The 22,061-nt window shown below is 41.0% G+C and overlaps 1 protein-coding gene across 1 annotated transcript; it reads right to left on the reverse strand.

Moving 5' to 3' along the window:
* Positions 1-879: 879 nt before the first annotated feature.
* Positions 880-19,566, reverse strand: LOC117486755 (vitamin D3 hydroxylase-associated protein). The gene is made up of 15 exons (XM_034135289.1): positions 19,145-19,566; positions 9,591-9,704; positions 9,113-9,253; positions 8,833-8,966; positions 7,082-7,288; positions 6,962-7,002; positions 6,752-6,876; positions 4,768-4,893; positions 4,547-4,644; positions 3,437-3,536; positions 3,236-3,279; positions 3,085-3,124; positions 2,886-2,994; positions 2,156-2,301; positions 880-2,006 (listed from the first exon to the last, which is right to left on the reverse strand). Exons 1-15 carry the CDS (start codon positions 19,352-19,354, stop codon positions 1,884-1,886), a joined length of 1,758 nt encoding a protein of 585 aa, XP_033991180.1. The 5' UTR covers positions 19,355-19,566; the 3' UTR covers positions 880-1,883.
* Between the last annotated feature and the right edge of the window lie 2,495 nt (positions 19,567-22,061).

The raw sequence follows: 22,061 nt of genomic DNA on the forward strand, positions 1-22,061 counted from the left end.
GTGTGTGTGTGTGTGTGTGTGTGTGTGTCATTGCCTCTGTCTCAGATCCTGAGGGATTTATGAACAATGTCAAGTTCCCTCTGAAGACCTGAGTCTCTTCGCTGCCTCTTAAAGCTTAATGCTCCCTGACTGAGTGGCACAGCGAGAGCCACACACTCTCTCTCTATGTGCCACAGATAATGCTAAGAACAACCTCTCAATTCCAGCTCCCCTCCTCGCCTCATGTACCCTCCTTCCTCCGCCGCTCGCACACGGCCATTCCCATTCAATGACACTGCGGAGCAAACGTGGGCGATTGTAATGGAAAAAGCTAACATTGTCCCTAATGGTTTCCCATCCCAGGAGAGTTTTAAAACATATGTAAATGTATGTAAACCCAACAGAAACACATATTTACAATAGCACGGGGTAATCACAATATGACGACACGGTGCGCCGGCCTTGTAGATGGAGGCGCCATGTGTCATTAGTCTCCTTTATCTCTTTTCTGTTTCCTGTAAAAGCATCGGGACAACAATCACTCACAATAAGAAAATGATCTTCGCTCATCTCTGGCACAGTGATGGAGAGGAGGAGAGGAGGAAGAAGGGAAAGACGGAGGTTTTGTGAACCCCACAGATGCCATGAAGGTGCACTCTATAAACTCCTTTTCTTAAACACTCCTTACCTTCTTAAACAACACATGCTAACTGTGCAGGATTTAAATACTGTAAATATCAACGTATAACTGGTACACCAAAAGAAACCATTACAAGTGATGTTACAGGTGAGCAGAGGAAGGAACGCAGGATTATTTCTTACCTGTACAGAGTGCATTATCGATGTCTGGTACCAACCTCTTAAACCACATTTCAACATTTCTATTTTGGAAACCAATAATAGCAACTTATCAGTAATTTTATTGTATTTTTTGTCATCACATTCAGAAATCTGTCAGTTCTTGTAAAAAAGACACACATGAATCAGGTGCCAACATTATTCATTATAAACCCTAACTCACAAAACGTTGTGTGTGTGGTTGCTATGCACTGTTTGCATAACGCTGTTGTGAGGTCAATTTAATTTCAAGCATGTATTTCATTCTCATGCAATATTATGTTAAAGGTGGGGTAGGTAAGTTTGAGAAACCGGCTCGAGATCGCTAGAATTTGAAAATACACAACCGGAGAAAATCTGCCACTTCCTTACAGAGCCCCTCCTCCAACACACACGAACGCGCACATGACCAATGAGGGCACGAGATAAGTTTGTGCCCCGATGGAAGGCTGACAGGCAGGCAGGCCATCCAGCTATTTTAGCCGGGCCGGCTAAAATGATTGGTCGTACTTTTTACAGTATTACGGCTTCCACAGATGACATTTTTTTATGGATTTTTTGTCAAAGCTCTTAAGATATTCATTGCTATCGGGATGTTAAGAGCATTCCATGGAATATAACAAAAAGTGTATCTCGAGCCGGTTTCTCAAACTACCTTTAAACATAATGCCAACTGAACAAACACTGTTTCATGTTCAATGTTCAGGATGCTGAATTTTGCCGAAACACCCTATAATCAAGCCTGTCAATGTCAGTAATACTGTTCATTTAAAAGCAGCAAAAGCTAAGTTCCTGTTTTAGTAGTGCAAGACAAATTAAAAACAATGTTAACAAACAGATAAGCAAAGAAGGTGTACCGTTTTCAAATCAGTAAACATGAATATTCCCTTTAACATTTATAAAATCTAAATTATGGATCTAAAAAAGCCAATGAGCAGAAAATGCCTGAGTTCATCCTTATATAGCAGAACAGTGAAACTCTTCATATTAAAGCATTTCCTATACTCAACTTCCTTCTCCCAAACATTGATTGTGTTTTTCCTCATACTTCTTCTGTGTGTCCTCCTTTACGCTTTGCTCTGTTTGACCAGCTGCTCCACCTCTTTCATGAGGCGCAGGCACAGCTCGTCCTGCCACGGCAGAGTGACGCACTGCACCCCCACGGGCAGACCCTCGCCTCCACACACAGCCTGAACACAAACACAACATCCAGTCAGAGAACCACCAAAGTCTCCTGCCTCCATCTACTGACCAACTGCAGAACTACGGCTTCACACTGGAGGTTTTTACAAGTGCTGTATGGAACAACTGTTGTGTAAGTCACATCAGAGTGTCTTACCTGTTTGAAGAGCTTGTCCCACTGATCCTGATAAACGCCTTTATAGTTCTTCAGTTCCTCCTCATCCTCTGCCTTCACAGTGGAAACAGAAACAACTCCGGCAGGAAATTGTAGGAGATTGAAAAGCAGCGTGTAAGACGCAGGGCCTGGAAGGACAGATAATAGGTTATTCACCAGGTTACAGAAGAAGAGGAGGAAGTCATATTATTGTTGTTGTTGCAGAGAGATAGCTATTTTGCTAATACAACAGCATTGTTCTCTCTACTATCAAGTATCAGCCAAAACTGAATATCATTGATACAAATATGAGGAAAAACCTTTGAATGAATGGACGGATACTATTACACCATGTAAGCCTTTATTTATATAGCCTTCCTATGAAGTGTTTTAAAGCTCAATAATTAACACAGATAATATTTCGCCTTTTTGTCAGGGACATCAAATCATCCTGTATATGTATATATATTTACTGGGTTCAAATATGTCCACCGGTAGAGATTTAGCAATACCGTTTCAGGCAAAATCATTATTCCACAAATCAATGATCCTAGCAAGGTAACAAGATTTAAAGAGGCCCTATTATGCTTTACAGGATTTTCCCTTTCCTGTAAGGTGTAATATTGGTTTTTCAAAGTTCCCTCCCGAGGGAGTTTCTCCTTTGATTTTTTTAAGTGTTTTATTAAGTTACGTTTTATTGAACTGAAGTATAGAAGTAGTTTGAGTGCCGTACTGGTGAGCTTGCCGCAGTAGAGGTGGTTGTAGGCCGGTCCGATCACAGGGCACAGCAGAGCGTCTATGTTGCATTTCCTCCACTCTGCTATCGTTTCCTGAATGTAGTCCTAATGAGAACACAATTGAGCAAAACAATGAGAACTTAATGTTCTGCATTCCTAGATGTAAAAGCGTTATTAGCCGACAACTAACAGTACCTCAACTGCAGCATGCTGATTCCACAGATCTTGAATGGATCTAAAAACAAGGCAGACAAAACAATCTGTTTGTTTTTTGCATTTTGCCCGTCACATGCAATGTAACGAAACCATAAGTGCAAACCGATGACGAACTAAGTTACTTTCTCACCCAACTCCACAGAGACCTCCTAGCATAGCGGAAACCCGAGGAGACTGAAAAACAAAAGCAAGACATAAAAACCGTTCAAATAAAAAAATAACTGTTTAAGGAAATATCTACCAAATAAATATTTAAACCAATTTTATACTCAACAACCTTGAGGATATAATGTTAGCCTGTATGCATGTTTGTCAGAGGGTGAGAACTCACAAAGGGCTTGAGCAGAAATGAGAGGGTTTTCTTCAACCATGTAGGAAGAGCGTACGGTGCAATCTGTGCTCTGAGAGAAGGGTCCACAGGGCTGCCCTCTCTGAAACAGAAAATATAAGCGTTCATTAGCACACAACATTATCTGTTTCATAGGGATTGTAACTTGGCTCATTGGTATAGTTAGACAGGTTAAAGGAGAGGTGTCATGCTTTTCCGGTTATTACCCGTCCCCTTGTGTGTTATGAAGGTTTTTATGCATGTACAGTAAACGGTCTGCAGAGTCACAAACCCTCAAAGTACACCCTGTAGCGAGTAAAACTCTAACACAGAAAATACCTCCCCAGAACGCCTCGTCATTGTCCATTTGATTCTTCCGGGTACGGCATGATGTCATGCCGTACCCGGAACGAAATGGACCAATCCGTGGAGCCGTTATGTTACGTCCGCGGAGCCGTTACGTTAAGCCCCCGCTGATTGGTCCAAATTGACCAATCCACGGACTTCCTCACACACACAGCTCAGCTGATTTCTCCTCCCTGACTGCAGGCTGATAACAGACAGTTGGGATCGCGGCGAAATTCTCTCTGCAGACCCATTCTCACAGCGTTTATCAACCTTTTTCTTACTCAATATCAAGCCACACTTATTGTTTTTAATCCGGCTGTGAGTTTGTGTGTGCTCAGGATGAGTTTGGCTGTGTTTCGCTGTGTATCCTAAACAAGGAAACAACACCTCCACGGAGCTCAGCGCGAGTCACAACGTCCCGACCAATCAGAGCACACTGTGCTCACAGGGAGGGTGGGGGCTGGAGCTATTGGAGCTCCAACGAGCCGTTAAAGGCAGAGAGTGAAATTCAGTGAATACACGTAGTTTACAGAGATGCTGCATGAGAAACCAATGTGAGTTTGGAAAAATGCACAATATAAATCTATTCTAGTAGACCTCAACAATGGAATTATGATCAGTGGAAATGGCCATGACACCTCTCCTTTAAGTTATTTCAACAAGGACCATGCATACAAATACATGAATCTCAGAAAAGAAAAGATATGAATTATGCCAGATTATATTTTATAGCTAATTTCCATCTGCAAGGTAATTCTAACTCACAGTTTTTGGAGCAGAGTGGTGGCTCCGTCTGCCAGAATACCTTTTACAACCAGTTCAGGAAGAACGTATTGCAGATTCAGATGACGGTAGGGCACCAACTACAGGCACGAATCACAGACAGGGGGAAAAGGTAACAGCATTGAAAACATATCGCTCACATCACATATGTTATGTGGCAGTAGATCATACAGTGTTCGTGTGTGTGAGTGGAGAAGTCTTACTGTGTGCCCTGCTGCCTCTAACAGAGCTTTGACCTCTCTGACGCTGCGGGCCATGCTTGGAGACGGTTGTGTGTAGCCGTCGCTTTCTAGGTAACCGATCCGGAGAGGTTTGGAGCTCTGGTAAATCTGAGGACAAAAGATTTTCATTCAGATCAGTCAGGGGACATCCGGGTGGAAACAATACAAACACAACATGCTTCTTTCTCTCCTCTTATTCTCTTTCATTATGTGTAGGTATTCATTTTGTTTGTTGTAAATACTTTTGGTATCCACTGTTATAAAAATTCGAATAAATGTATATTTAAAAAAATGAAATGTAACTAATATATATTTTTAGGAAGTATTTTCTTTAAGTACGTTTTTTCTTTATTTAAAAGCTTTACTTAAGTAGCCTAAAGTCGTTTCTAGGTAAAGGAAAAGGTGAACAGCTTGATTCAAAAAGGTTTAAAGATTTTAATGTAATTTATACAGCTACAGTGTAGAGTACATATGCTTATTTTCAGATTCATATCTGTATTTTGTGCCTCTACTGTGACTTCTTTCCATGCTTTAATGCTCAAAAAGCTCTTTATTTTTCTCATACTGCCTGTGCTGCAGCCCAGTCTGCTCTGATTGGTTAGCTCTGTTGTGATTGGTCAACCACTTAGAGATGTCCCGCCCCTTAGCCTATTATGTGAAATGTGTTGGAGCACTGGCCAATAGAAGCATGAGTGTTACATAGTGATTTCATTACGGTATGGTAGTAAACAAAGGCAGGGGGGGGAAGTGTGTGGGAGAGAAACTCCATCTAAAGGGAACTATGGGATTGTAGCCTTAGCAGACCTTTTACATGCACAGAAACCTAAATAACACCCTACAGGATAGGGAAAACCCCCAAAAGCAGAATAAGGCCTCTTGTTAGTGTCAATGTGTCCACAAAGAGTCGTTTGCTCGCAGTCAGAGGGCCAGACCCAGGATTTTTTAGAATCAAGATGAACACAACCATGGATGTTATTGTGTCTCTGCGTTTCCCCTGCACATTATAGGTGAACTCATTATTATTAATACAGCGAGCACTTTCCCCCTGAGTGAACAATTTTGCAACCAGCAAACCTCAAGGGAGTTTTCAGCATGCTCCTCTCCTCACTCTTTGCCAACAATTAATTCTTAACCACAATTACACAAACGTCTCTAGTAGCTAGAAAGGAAATCTGATCCAATCCTTATTGTTCCTGAAAGAAACTGGTCCGGGGAGTTTTCCCACCTCTTAAAGGAAACCAACATATCAAGGTTATATGTGGATGGGAATAAAGACACTCTTCATTCACTTATCGAGCAGTTAGTAACTGGCAGCACGACCTTACCCTGAGGCCAACATTGTGCAATAAACGGTTTGCTGCTTGTTCATTCTTTTGCAAGCCTTATCTGTGGCATAATTAAAATATGATGTTCAAAGGTGTGCTTATATAGGCCGGGTTTTGAACATTAACTACTTTATTGTGGCCATCGCTCTGCCTCACACCCACTTCTTTATTTTTTTTGGCAGCACCTGGAAGATTGATGACATCCAACTGGCTCTATTTTTTTTAAATATACATTCACAAAATCATTTTGACTGTCTATTTTGTAAATGTATTATCTTTTTTTATCTAGACACACACTATCTATTGCCCTGGGAGAGTGATCCTCCTCTATTGCTCTCCCCAAGTTTTCCCCACATTAATTGCAATGTCTTTGGGAGTTTGTCCTTCTTCATAGTGAAGGTCTAAGGACATAGTGTGTCATACGTTGTACACACTGTGAAGCCCCCTTAGCCAAATGTGTAATTTGTGATATTGGGTATTTGACTGATTGATTTGACATTGGAACTGTCACAAAGCATACTGTGCCCCCTCACTGAAAAGATGAGCAAATCCATAGCAGCAGCAAACGACATGTCTGTCCAGGTTAAGGGTCCCAGCCAAGAAGTAGTCTGTTACATAAACCTATTTTGAGGTGGACAAACCTGCGCATTAAAAGGCATGGGTGGAACAGTGGGGTCCAAAGAGAACATGTGGTCACACAGCAGCGCCTGCATACACAGAGCCAGACTGTCCACATCCCTCGCCATGGGTCCAGGACAAGACAGCACTAATTTAATGAGAAACATAGGAAACAGTAACCAATGATTTTCAGACAACACATGTAGTATATAGGCAATGATGATACAACTTACCTGATTTTTGCCCTCGATAAATGGAGCTCAAACCCTGTGAACTGAATAAGACACAAAACAAAGAAAACATATTAATGTAATGAATGATTATCCAAAACCTACTGAAGCAGAGACACTCACCTGAGTCGACCTGGAGTTGGCTTGAAGCCAGAGGTCCCACAGAAGGAGGCGGGTATACGGATGCTACCCCCTATATCACTGCCCATCCCCAGCAGGGAGCCCCCTCCACCGATGAGAGCCCCCTCCCCACCGGAGGAACCTCCGCTGGTCTTCAGGGGGTTGTGTGGGTTCAAGGTCTGCCCAAAGATAGGGTTACTGCATTCATAACTAGATATTAGGTCAAAAATAAAAACACATATAAGCATCAAAACATAATTACATGAGAGCACACCTGTACCACAGTTCACTCTCTATACCTTTATTTAGTGGGAATGCTGTTAACAGCATTATTGACATTATTGACCCGAAAGTACACAAAAAGCACACCTCAGATACTCAAGGTCCTTGCGATGCTTCACGCTTTGAAATTTCACCGATATCAGTTACGCTTCTTCAACAAAACGTTCACATGTAAGAGGTTTATCTCTCATTCAGAACAATGGAAACCTTTGATCTCTGGACACCTCGTTAGCTCAAATATAAACACCTGTATAATGGAACACGATGATGTCATAACTCCAACTGACATGCTCAGAGCAGCAGACTTCAGATAATGGTTAATGGTCCTGCCCTCAACAGCTCTACGTCAATTATGGGGTGTCATCATATGCCGTTTCCATCCCTCGCCATAAAAGACGATGTCGCTATAACTCCTATGAAAATGTTCAAAAAGTGCTCAAACTTCACATGTGTGCTAACAGTCCAGCCGTGAAGACATCTACGGGACAGTTTTGAGATTTCTTCAAATGCCGTTGCCATGGCAACACAATGCTCACCATGAAACACGGTTTTCTCATAACTTCAGTGAAAATGCTCCAAACGGCCCAAAACTTCACAGGTTTGGTAACGATGCAGCCATCAACGCACTAAGCGTATTATGGGATGTCATCAAATGCCGTTGGCATGGCGACAGATCATTCGCCATCAAGTTAGTTCGAAAGTTTGCAGTTCAAATATTCTGCTGCTTTTCCAAGCCATTTTACTTTCTTTTCTTCTCTCATCACACATTCAAGCCCCCAGTGTTCATGTATCATTTCAATCTAAATTCTTCACTTTCTTCTTACACATTACATTTCAGCATAGCAATTCAGCGTCAGCTTTTCAGCATAAAGCATTCCCACTAGCAATTTCTTCAGGAATTGCATTCTCTAAGAAATGGTATTTGTATTTATTTATTCACGAAAGGACAATGCACATTAATAAACATGAGCACTTCCTGTAAATGTGCCAGTTTTAGCCAAAGAGGCACATTTTCCTCTGCAGTCCCTGGCAGGTTAATGGAATTAAAGGGGCCATATTAGGCTTTTGGGGATTTTCCCTTTCCTGTAGTGTGTTATATAGGTTGTTGTTATGCATGTAAATGGTCTGCAAAGGCTAAAATTCAACAGTTCCCTCTAGAGATTTTCTCTCCCACACACTACCCCCCCTGCCTGAAATGCCTCCATTGGACTCCTTTGTTTACTTCTGTAACATAGTGACATCACTACGTTAGCTAACCAATCAGAGCAGACAGGGCTCTGGTTTCAGACAGAGGGTGAAAAGAGGTGCTGCAGCACAGGCAGTATGAGAAAAAAATAAAGAGCTTTTTGAACATTAAAGCATGGAAACATGTCACAGTAGAGGAACAAATATGAACCTGAATATGATCATAAAAGGGCCTCTTTAAAGAAATCACACACAAGAACATAAGCACGGGCAAGAAGCATGTTTACTTTAGTAGGGCTTGGGGTATGTTTGTTTTCACAAAAGGAATAGCCCCTTGTTTCTTCAGAACTTCAACAAGAACGCTGTCTTTCTTGGCAGGGTGGTCCAGATTAATGACAACACCACAAGAAGAGTCGTAATTCTTGTGATGTAAAACAAAGACAAAAGAGAATGGTTAGAAGAGAGCATCAACTCATCAACCTGAGCTTTGTTAATGATTGACATGATAGGTGTTGAATGTATAATCATTTGCAGAACATGCAAGTGTAATACACAACTACAGAATACCTTGTATCCATAGTTTTCTTTGATGCTAATTGGGACTCCATACAAGAGACCTTTCCTGTTGGAGTCAAGAGTTTTCAGCTGATCGAAACTCTCCAACAGAATCCCAGTGCAGCAGTTCAGATCTTTATTCAAATCCAGAGTCTGTGGGAAGAGAAAACACAGCACAGACCGGTCCTTTTCAAACACATTCCTCCAAAAGCTTGGTTTTATAGACCATGAAAGTCATATAGAAATGTGCAAGCAAGTACATCAATATTTACTTTGTAACAGTGCATATACAGTAGACGAGTTTAAGCAACAAGCCTTGAACATATATGTATTGCATTTATTTTAATTAGACACAAGTCTGCTGATGAGTTTTTAATAAATATCAGTTTTGGGATGAAAACCTTAAAGAGTAACACTAAGATCTACTAGGCATTTTGAAAAAAATAAAAGGTGTTTTTTCTTCGGTATGATTTGTGTTATGTTTTTTCACCTTTTCCATGTAAGAGTAAAACACCTCCTCAGGGTTGAGCGAGCCTTCCTGCAGTTTCTTTGTCAGCTCAGAGAGAGACAGCGTCAGGATGAGAGCGGAGTCGGTCTCTGGATGCTAGAGGACACACACAAACACACAGTAGGCATACTGTAGAAACATATGTGTGGAAAGTGAATTCAGACACTAGGCATTAATTATACTTACTTTTTATCTAAGTTTTTATAAGTATGTAAAAGCTCTTCATGGATGTAATATTTCAAAAGAAAAAAATCACACCATAATAATTTTTTATGTACTTATGTGAATAATGTATACAAAATGATCATTCCCTCTTATATCGCCAATCAAATTGCAGCTGCAATTACAGTCAAAAATAAATATGCTTGTGCAGCCCTAATATAGGAATTTGGGGACTTTTACTTTAAAAATGACAATATTTTTTGGTGATCAAAGTAGTTACTTTTTTAATTACTTTTCTGCCAAACACCTACAGTAATTATTAGACCGTTTTCAATGCAGACATGTTTAAATGGAATAGTTGGAAAGGAAGCAGATAATATCTGGTGATTATTGACTAGTCATTGTAACTTATAATAACACATGATACACTGTAGATTCTTAATCAAAATGTGATTAAAGGTAGGGTAGGTAATTTTGGAGAAACCAGCTCAAGTGCGCTAGAATTTGAAAATACACAGCCGGAAAAAATCTGCCACTTCCTTACAGAGCCCCTCCTCCAACATACACGAACGTGCACATGACCTATGAGGGCACGAGATAAGTTTGTGCACAGATGGAAGGCTGACAGGCAGGTACTGTAGGCCATCCAGTTATTTTAGAAAAATGATTGGTCGTGCTTTTTTTTTTTACACTACTACGGCTTCCACAGATGAAATGGATCAATTTTAATGGATTTTTTGTCAAAGCACTTAAAGGTGGGATAGGTAAGTTTGAGAAACCGGCTTGAGATACACTTTTTGTTATATTCCATGGAATGCTCTTGGGTCATTCCAGAATTGGAGGACATTTCATGTCCCCCATATAAAAAATCTAATAATCCATGCCCAAAAAGCTAAGACATGCACTTGTTGTGTTAAATATACTTGTCTTGAGACAAGATGCATATAAAGTTGTAGAAAAAGTGGTTTCAAAATATTATTTAAAATATCAAATAGCTCTCGAACACCCCCTAAAATTGCCCTTTTCTCTTGTTCCAGCTTCTTGGTGACCAACTTGCATGTCAAATATAACATTTAAAATAGGGTTTTTATTTACTTTTTTGGTATTATTCTATTGATATATGTGTCTTGTAATGGTAAAATCAATTTGTTAAATCATAAACACATTTTAAATAACAGTAATTTTGCACAGAAGGTGTGTCCCTCAACATGCGCGCAACCCTGTTACCGAAACCTTTTTAGCTTGGCAGAGGAAGTGAAAAAACTGTTTGTCGCATGACATCAGCAAGTCATGTGCTACTACCATGGGTAGACCAAAACTAAGTCCTCTCTTTTATTTGTAATATATTTCCAATCTTGTCACTCTTGAAGGAGTGTGGCACGCAACCCTGTTACTCAAATTATGAGACAAAAACAAATTAATTTCAAATGTATCTTTCTTTAGTTAAATATCTAAGTGTGTCCATTCCTTGACAATAGCATTACATTGTGCAGCTAGCATTAATTCCTGAGGTAAAAGCTAAAATTAGCATTGATTTTCAACCCTGTTACTTGCAACGCTGTTACTATAATTAGAGTAACAGGGTTAATTCTTCATTGGAAAATATACATTTGATGCCTTAGCTGGGCAAATCACTTGTTTTGATGGTTTATTATCTGTTTTTCCTAAATACATAACAAAAAATAATAAAATGAAAGGTTTGTAGTGATCACTGATTCATACACTGGGGTTACATAATTCAATCCGGGAACTACAGGTTGGGGGTATTGTTTCCGCCCGGACATATATGTTGACGGTACCTCCGGGGTACCTACTGTAGCCTCATCTCAATACCCCTCCTCGACTCCTCCTTTCCCTCACTCGCGTCCCTTCCTTGCGTCTTAGCTCCGCCTCCGTAAGATGCGAGCGAGAGACACGAGGAGGTGACGCGAGGACAGAGGAGTCCTCAGGTATTAATTGGGATGTCCTCGTTCACTCAAACGTCACTCTTAAACGACGTCTGTTAATGATGACATGTGCACAGCTGTATCCCCTCTCATTGGGTTTAACTGAATAACCCCTTAGAACCGGCCCATTTATTGTTAAATATGTATTTAAATGATGAATCTTTCTCTTTTTAGTCAAGGAATTCAATGTATGATGGTTGGTCCTGCTTTTGTGTTCCGTTTTGGTGTAAAATGTACATTTCAATAAAATTATAATTATAATAATGTGAAAGCCTTTACTCTGAAAATGTGTGTCCTGTAGATCCCCACATTTACCACAAACCCACATTCAGGACTGTGAATTTTAAATAATTTAACTCCTGAATATCTTAACACAAAACAAAACAAATAATTTGTATTTATCAAGATCTAGCCATTTATGAAATAGCTTTCTTAATAGCTATGTTTTAGTGACGTTCAAGATCATTAAACATGACTTAAATTGTTAGTATAACCTTAAGAAATGAATTGCACATAATAATTCCCACGGAGCTGTGAGCACTTATACATTTATGTGACGCTTTTCCACTCATTCTTCCAGTTCTCCGTTTTCCTGTGTTGAAATCGACCAGCTGTGAAGGTGGGGGCGGGGCTTTTATACGCGAGTAGTGAAAACACTTCCGCGTAGTCTGCTCTCGTGTATCCTCCCTTTCGTCTCCTCCCGCACCCCTCCTCCCTCACCCCTCCTCGACTCCTCCGTGTGCATTTCAGCTATTGGGACGTCCTTCAAAATGGCGTGTCTTGATCGATTTCCGGGTCAAGTCCCGGAGGAGGGGAAGAGAGGAGTCGAGGAGGGGTATTGGGATGAGGCTTGTGTGTCCTCCTCTTTCACTTTCTCTTCTCCTCTTTCCTGCAACCCGACAGCACGTCGATTTCTGCTCCCCAATAAAGAGAGATTAGCACCTCTGATGCACCGCCTCCGTCTCCCTTCTCTCGGCACTACATTGGTGACCCTGACATAAGTCTCGCGAAGGATCCGGGACTGACTCGAACACGGCAAAAAGACTCTTGTTTTTTCTCGAAATGCCGGGGATTTTTGGAGACCTCCGTAGCTGCCACGTGCGCTCGGACTGTGGCTCGGTGCGCCCCACGGAATGGACGCGGACGACGCTCGCCATTTCCACGGCTTTTCGGCTCTGGGGGACGGCAAGCCTTCCATGGGGCCGGTACGCGATCGTGCCGGGTTGGTTCGGGACATGCGGCTGCATGTCCGGCCAGCGACTAACGGCCGCCGAGATCAGCTAGCCACGACTGCTAACGGCTAGCAGCTGGCAACAGCTAACAACGGCTAGCCACAGCAGCTAGCGGCTGACATCCGACTGTTTTTTTATTTTTGTTTTTTTGTGGTGCCGGAGAGGGGGTTCGATCAAGTCTGGTCGGCCTCGCGTGGATCCTCTCGCTATTTCGCCCACCTGTTTTTGTTCGTGGACGGGACGACCATTTTTGAGCTTTTTCTGGTGCCTGAGAGGAGGTTCGACCATGTCTGGTCGGCCTCGTGTGGACCCTCTCGCTGTTTTCACCACCTCAACGGCGGCTTCGGACGTCACACAGTGGCGCGCTTCTGGACCCCGTCTCGCCTCTTCCCTCGCCTCGGCGGTTCCGGACGTCGCCCATGCCTTCATCGGCCCGTGGGTGGCGCGCTTCGGGACCCTGCCTGGCCTCACCTCTAACCGCGGCTCACGGTTCGCCTCGACGGCGCCCCGTCTGGCCTCTCCCCTGTCCACGGCTCCTTCCTCCCGGGGACACGGCTCCTTCCTCCCGAGGACTTCGTGCCCGCCGCCGCTGTGCCTTCGCCTGCGGCCGGGCAGCGCTCCTCCCTGCTGGGGACCGCCAGGTTTTTTTCACGCCCGTCCCCTGGTCTCGACACAGCGACCCTGCTTTCTGCGGCCCCCTGACGACGGCCCGTTCCGGCCCGCCACCCGCCCTCCGGTGGGGATGCCCTCGCCTTCGTTGGGGCCCCTACCCTCTCCTGCGGCCCCCTTCCGACGGCCCGTTCCATGGCCCGCCCTCCTCGGCCCCTGTGGTGCTTCCTCCCGACGCGAGGATTGTGTCCATGGTTGAATTCTGGGGGGGCTTGTGTAGTGATCACTGATTCATACACTGGGGTTACATAATTCAATCCGGGAACTACAGGTTGGGGGTATTGTTTCCGCCCGGACATATATGTTGACGGTACCTCCGGGGTACCTACTGTGGGTGTTTCTCAATCGAGAGTCAAGCTGCTTCAGAGCCACTATTTCAAGCATACTACGTCATCGAGTGCAGCCGAAGTACTGTTCCAATCTCCAGCATACTTGGAAATCTATCGAGCCCGGCGTACTCCGTTTGGAGAAATTTCGAGGCTGCACATGAGTAGACTCCGCGGTCTTAAAATCCCCACAATGCTTTGCGCACGGACCAATTTCCCCAAATCTGTGGCGGAAGATGTAAGGCGGGGCCTCTCATATGACGCACACCTGCACACTTGCTAGCCTGTTCCACTCTTTGTTTTCCGAATGGCAGGAAGTATTCTTGCCTCGCTTCTGAAGCAAGATGCTCGGCAGACATGTGCTACCAAGCAAGCGTACTCGCGATTGAGAAACACCCTGTGTGTGTCCTCCTCTTTCACTTTCTCTTCTCCTCTTTCCTGCAACCCGACAGCACGTCGATTTCTGCTCCCCAATAAAGAGAGATTAGCACCTCTGATGCACCGCCTCCGTCTCCCTTCTCTCGGCACTACAGGTTCATTTTTCAAAAATGTTGGTGTCTAAATACAAAACACCATCTACAAACTAATGCATTTAGTTTTGCAAAGAAAAAACGTATCTATCAAATAAACACATACCATTTTTCTAATAAATCATGTTTCAGAGACAAATTCAGCATAGGTTTTACAAGTACACACATTTTTTTTACAACTACAACACTTCTTTTTACAAGTACAAATCTTGTTTTTACAACTACAACACTTTTTTTTTACAAGTACAAATCTTGTTTTTACAACTACAACACTTTTTTTTACAGGTACAAAACTTTTTCTTCTCACGGCGGAATATTACTGCCAAAGGTCACGTGACTCACTCACGTGACTTTTGGCAGTAATATTCCGCCGTGGTTGTGCTCATACACATTCACACATGCTCACTCACACATGCTCCACGGCAGCAGGGGGCGCTACTGAGTCCATTGGGAAGGCGGGAGGTTGAGCAGAGCATGGAACAGCCCTTGCGAGCCTGATGACAGCGGTGTTTCTAGCGATCCAGCGATCTGAATTTAGCGATCACAACGAAAACAGCCAAGACACATATTGAGCCCAGAAAATGAATGTTCTTAGGGCTGTAAATATAATAAGCCTTTGTCTAAAATGGACAACATTGTAACTAAGGAGATTTAAACTATACAGCGATTCTGCACTCGGTCAATCAGCTGCTCTTCATTTTCTTTCCTGCTATATTCAATGAGTGATACAAATATTTTTTACCATACGTTCTGAATAAAACTGATACTGTTGGACTCGGTACTAGTTGACTGCTACCAGAAATAAAAGGAAGTACTTTACTGTGTACTTTGTGAGTAATCCTCTGTCAGAGTCCCCTCCATAGTACATAATGCATGTTTTTTGCTATCTTTGATGAATGATAAAAACAAAATGTTACCATTAGTTCTTAATGAAATTGATACGGTTTGACTTTGTATTAGTAAGCCTACTACTAACAATACATTGAAGTACTTTTACTGTGTATTTTTTGAGAAATACTCTGTCAAAGTCACCTGCTGAGAACAAAATCAAGCCACTTCTGCTAAGTTTGATGAGGGAATTCTTTTTTGTTGCCATTAGTTCTTCGTGAGATTGATCCTGTTGGACTCAGTACTACTGAAACTACCCCCACAAGTACTATGAAGTACTTATTGTGTACTTTTCCAGTAATCCTCTGTCAATGTCCCCTCCTGAGTACAAGAACGCATGTTTCTCTGCTATTTTGAATAAGCGTTAAAACACCTTTCTTATGAGACTGATATTGTTGGACAGAGTACTTTAAGAGGATGGTTGACATGATATCAGCAATACTTCCAGTCAGTACTCCAGCAGCAGCATTTTTACCCCTTGGAAAGTCTTTAGAGTCTGGCCTGGATAGCTGGTCACAAATATCCTTCAGCAAAGTGACGCACCCTTGTGACTCTTGTTGGCCTCTTATGGGGCTGCTGTCTTTTAAATATGATTATTTCTCTGCTCCTAGTTCATTCCTCTCAAATTCTTCCATCAGTCTCAGTCATTGCATGTCTGTCAATAGAGCTTGGAAAAATGTGTCCAATTCAACAAAATGTTTTTGTGAAGGTCAGAGCTAAATTATAGATTGTTTGATTGTGTAATTACAAGGTGAGAGAAAATAAATCCACATCCTCCTATTAAACTTATTTTATTTACTTTTCCATGTTGTACATATACTTACTTGTATTACATGTTGAACCACATGCTGGATATCTTCCCCAGCCTCAAGGAAATACAATAAAATTAATGGATTCATAATTTAAAATGTTTATAAAAATGTATAAATTAATAATGTTGTGTGCAAACATTTCAAATTTAAATATAAAATGAAAAATAAGTTTACTTTTGAAATGATTTCTCACAAAAACCTTTCTAAATTATAGTAAATTGTTAAAAAAGGTTTCGTCAATATACGTTTTTCTGCCTAAAATAGTTAAAATTGAACGTAAACTATATCAAACACCACATCCATGGCAATTATCCCATTTTTGTTAAGTTAATAACAATATTGATATTATATATATATATATATATATATATATATATATATATATATATATATATATTTATATATAATATATATAGCATATAATTGATGCAGTCTTTCTGAACATTTTTTAAATACTGCAAATGAAGAATATTTGTAATGTTTTACACAGATAGTTCCTTAACTTGAATTTGAAAACACGTGGCAACTTTATTAATACAGCAGTTGAAAAGATTTGTGGAAGGATAAATTCTTCATGGGCTTCAATGGCTCTCTAGATAAAGGGTGTTTTATGGTTGCTTGTATTATCCTCAGATAGTGGTTTGTTTAAATAACTAGTGACATTTTAATAAATATTGAAAAAAATGGCTACAAAAAAGGCATATATATATATATATATATATATATATAACCTGGCCGGCTTAACCCGTCTGTATTTCTTCAAGCACCACAAGATTCATAGTTTATAAAGTACAATTCTGGGCCATTGATTGTGTTTTTCTCCAAACACATACAGTAAACATGCCTGTTATGAAGCCTTAAAATGGTGCAGGAAAAGGACTTTACATTTGGTTATACTTAAAGACAGGACTATTCAGTTAAGAGAAGAGAAAAAAGGAAAGAAAATTGTTATAATGGGTGATGTAACATTAATGACAGACATAATATGAGGTCCTTGGCACTCAGACTTTAGAGGGGTCATTTTGTGATCATGGGGCTTACAGCATCAGGACAATATCATATGGAGTCAGATACTGGAAGTGTGCTGGAGGCGTTAACTGGGACTGATGGAAGGATGAGGCTGATGAGACTGAAGAATCTGCGAGGAACGAACTAGCGGCAGAGGAATAATTATATATTAAAAGACAGCAGCATCATAAGAGGGCAACCATGTGACAGAGTGTGTTACTTTGCTGAAGGATATTTGTGACCAGCTATCCATTCCAGGCCAGACTCTAAAGACTTTCCAAGGTGTGAAAATGCTGCTGCCGGAGTACTGACTGTAAGTATTGCTGATATCATGTCTACCATCCTCTTAAAATACTCTGTCCAACAATATCAGTCTCAGGAAGAAATGTTTTTTAACGCTTATCAAAAGAAAAACATGCATTCTTGTACTCAGGAGGGGACATTGACAGAGGATTACTGGAAAAGTACACAATAAGTACTTCATAGTACTTGTGGGGGTAGTTTCAGTAGTACTGAGTCCAACAGGATCAATCTCATGAAGAACTAATGGCAACAAAAAAGAATTCCCTCATCAAACTTAGCAGAAGTGGCTTGATTTTGTTCTCAGCAGGTGACTTTGACAGAGTATTTCTCAAAAAATACACAGTAAAAGTACTTCAATGTATTGTTAGTAGTAGGCTTACTAATACAAAGTCAAACCGTATCAATTTCATTAAGAACTAATGGTAACATTTTATTTTTATCATTCATCAAAGATAGCAAAAAACATGCATTATCCATATTACTATGGAGGGGACTCTGACAGAGGATTACTCACAAAGTACACAGTAAAGTACTTCCTTTTATTTCTGGTAGCAGTCAACTAGTACCGAGTCCAACAGTATCAGTTTTATTCAGAACGTATGGTAAAAAATATTTGTATCACTCATTGAATATAGCAGGAAAGAAAATGAAGAGCAGCTGATTGACCGAGTGCAGAATCGCTGTATAGTTTAAATCTCCTTAGTTACAATGTTGTCCATTTTAGACAAAGGCTTATTATATTTACAGCCCTAAGAACATTCATTTTCTGGGCTCAATATGTGTCTTGGCTGTTTTCGTTGTGATCGCTAAATTCAGATCGCTGGATCGCTAGAAACACCGCTGTCATCAGGCTCGCAAGGGCTGTTCCATGCTCTGCTCAACCTCCCGCCTTCCCAATGGACTCAGTAGCGCCCCCTGCTGCCGTGGAGCATGTGTGAGTGAGCATGTGTGAATGTGTATGAGCACAACCACGGCGGAATATTACTGCCAAAAGTCACGTGAGTGAGTCACGTGACTTTTGGCAGTAATATTCCGCCGTGAGAAGAAAAAGTTTTGTACCTGTAAAAAAAAGTGTTGTAGTTGTAAAAACAAGATTTGTACTTGTAAAAAGAAGTGTTGTAGTTGTAAACAAAATGTGTGTACTTGTAAAACCTATGCTGAATTTGTCTCTGAAACATGATTTATTAGAAAAATGGTATGTGTTTATTTGATAGATACGTTTTTTCTTTGCAAAACTAAATGCATTAGTTTGTAGATGGTGTTTTGTATTTGCAAACCACATTGTGTTTGTTAGTGAATCATGAGGCATTAGTAAAACCTGTTTAGTTTGTTTGTGGAGTTATGGCAGGAAATTAGCTCCATAAAATTGTCCTCCAATTCTGGAATGACCCAACATCCCGATAGCAATGAATATCTTAAGTGCTTTGACAAAAAATCCATAAAAAAACGTCATCTGTCAAATGTAGTAGGCCTACTGTGGACGCGCGGACGGGACCAACAGCTGGCAGGGGGGAGCCACCAACTCGCACATTTCATTGTATATCACCGCATCATTTGTTTAATTAAATGCTTCCCTTGACTCTTTTCAGTTTCTCCTGCTCTCAGGGCTAAATAAATCCTTACAAAATCCACTTAGTAACTGTCTGTGTTGAACTCTCACCGACTTGTTGTACTGCAGCACCGCTTGCTCAGCCCGCTGCAGGCTGTCGGTCCTCCGGTTCTGTGCCTTCTGGATCTTAGCCTTTGCCTCCCGGTGAGTGTAGCCTTTCTGCAGCAGCACCACCACGGTCCCTATCATGCAGGCTGCACCCGTAGACAGAGCCGCTGTCCGGGGCTCTATATTCTCCAGATACCGCTTGACGCCCTCCATGATGCTAACTGAGGCTAAAACAAAAACAAACACACTGATGCTGAGGGTGAAGAGCTGCTGGCTTTAAAGGAGACATCAACAACTTGGCGCGGAAGAAGAGTTATGTCAAAGATTAATCGTGTTAATCATTTACATGGAGTCAATAAAACTTTGTAAATCCATACAAACTAACTGCAAGGGCGTGAACCCGGATAATAGGTTTCTAAAGAGCTATCTATTGCATTGAGGCACGGTAGGGGGCACCACAAATGGGTGTAGGGTTTCAAAACCTTACCAAATTCAATGACTTTCCAATGACTTTCCAGGCCTAAATCCAGGCCTAAAATACAAGCACCTAACTCCTAAAAGTTTGATACAAGGATCAATGTTAATTACTGTTATAACACTGAGAACAAACCTTTCCCAAATTGGGATCAATAAAGTACCTATCTATCTTTATATGAGGTCACAGACAAGTCAAACACCTTGTGTAAATTGCACAATAAAACTATAAATTATAAACTATAAACTAACAACCTTCAATTTCTATTGTTTGAAAATATATATATTTAAGCACTGTCATATGAATTATTCACGTACCTTTGTTGATTCGGAAACACTTTCAAGCCTTTGATTTTTCTCAATTTCACAAACTTTTAAGGACCCATGTGTGTCCCTCATTTGTCTCATGTATACCAACACTCCTCCGTTGGCAGAACAGACTATCATATGTCACATATGATAGTCTGTTCTGTGCCTTTAAAAAAAAAAGAAGTGGCAGGGAAAAGTAGTTTTACACTCCCTACTACTGTAGTAAACTTTTGTCGGTCGCTGACACTTATTTCCAAATATACTCCCCAATAAAGATTCAGTCAGTCGGACTGCATGGAAGGAGTAGGGTTAGGGTCAGACCCTGTTAAACCCTCATGGCTTACAAAGATAAGACCTTACTTGACCTTACTTGTGTTCATTGTTGAAGTTACATAATTGTTTTCTTCACTCCCTCTTCTGTCTAGAGCCAATAGTGATGCGTACAGAAGATGATAACAGCAACTTCATGGCTTAATGTTTTATAGATTACTTGGATTTAGCTTTACAAAAATAAATTACCCAAAGCTAAGTGTTATATGACAAACCTTTGACACTGAGATAAGGTTTACACGCCGTCCACTTTATTGAAATTTTGACTCAAGGCAAGGCAAGTTTATTTATATAGCACCTTTCAACACAAGGCAATTCAAAGTGCTTTACAAAAAATGAAAGACATTAAGAAAATGGCATTTAAAATCAGTCATTAAAAAGAAAAGATAATAAAATAAACATTAAAAGAAAAAATACATGGATAAAAGTTACAGTGCAGTTTAAGATGTGAATAGTTCAATTAAAAGCAGCGACAAAAATAAAAGTCTTCAGCCTGGATTTAAAAGTAGTAAGAGTTGCAGCGGACCTGCAGGTTTCTGGGAGTTTGTTCCAGATATTTGGAGCATAATAACTGAACGCTGCTTCTCCATGTTTAGTTCTGACTCTGGGGACAGAAAGCTGACCAGTCCCTGAAGACCTGAGAGTTCTGGATGGTTCATAATTTAGCAGTAGGTCAGAAATGTATTTTGGGCCTAAACCATTCAAAGCTTTATAAACCAGCAGCAGTATTTTTAAATCTATTCTTTGACACACAGGAAGCCAGTGTAAAGACTTCAGAACAGGAGTGATGTGATCCACTTTCTTCGTGTTAGTGAGGACTCGAGCAGCGGCGTTCTGAATCAGCTGCTTTCTAATAGATGTTTTAGTGAGACCTGTAAAGACACCATTGCAGTAGTCGAGTCTACTGAAGATAAAAGCATGGACAAGTTTTTCCAAATCCTGCTGTGACATTAGTCTTTTAATCCTAGATATGTTCTTTAGGTGATAGTAGGCAGATTTAGTAACTGTTTTAATGTGACTGTTGAAACTCAGGTCAGAGTCCATGACTACACCTAGATTTCTGGCTTTATCTGTTGTTTTGAACATTGCAGACTGAAGCTCAGCGCTAACTTTTATACGTTTCTGCCTTGGCTCCAAAAACCATTACCTCAGTTTTATCTTTGTTCAATTGGAGAAAGTTCTGACACATCCAGTCATTGATTTGTTCAATGCACTTACTCAGTGTTTGAATTGGAGCATAGTCTCCTGGTGAAATTGTTACGTACATTTGGGTGTCATCCGCATAGCTATGGTAACTTATGTTGTTGTTCTTCATTATCTGAGCCAGTGGTAGCATGTAGACGTTAAAGAGAAGAGGCCCCAAGATGGAGCCTTGAGGTACCCCACATGTCATATTTGTCAACTCAGATGTGTATTTACCTATAGAAACAAAGTTGTTTCTGTCCTTTAAGTAGGATTCAAACCAATTTAGAACTGTTGCCGAAAGTCCCACCCAGTTTTCCAGTCGGTCTAGTAATATGTTGTGGTCAAGTGTCAAACGCAGCACTGAGATCTAATAATACTAACACTGAAGTTCTGCCACTGTCTGTGTTTAAGTGGATGTCATTGAAGACCTTTACAAGAGCAGTCTCAGTGCTGCGGTTTGGACGAAAGCCTGACTGGAACACATCGAAACAGTTATTTAAATGCAAGAAGTTACTCAACTGTTGAAAAACCACTTTTTCAATGATTTTACCTAAGCCAATAGTGATGCGTACAGAAGACGATAACAGCAACTTCATCGCTTAATGTTTTACAGATTACTTGG

This window comes from Trematomus bernacchii, unplaced genomic scaffold, assembly GCF_902827165.1.
Source record: "Trematomus bernacchii unplaced genomic scaffold, fTreBer1.1, whole genome shotgun sequence".
Lineage (NCBI taxonomy): Eukaryota > Metazoa > Chordata > Actinopteri > Perciformes > Nototheniidae > Trematomus > Trematomus bernacchii.

Bases quoted from the DNA above. Each gene is read 5' to 3' on its own strand.
- LOC117486755 (XM_034135289.1), bottom strand. From the start codon at position 19,354: ATGGAGGGCGTCAAGCGGTATCTGGAGAATATAGAGCCCCGGACAGCG. The intron at 7,289-8,832 runs GTAAACATGCTT...CCTAATATCTAG, and splicing joins ATACCCCAAGCCCTACTAAA to TTATGAATGCAGTAACCCTA. The intron at 6,877-6,961 runs GTAAGTTGTATC...TCATTAAATTAG, and splicing joins TTATCGAGGGCAAAAATCAG to TGCTGTCTTGTCCTGGACCC.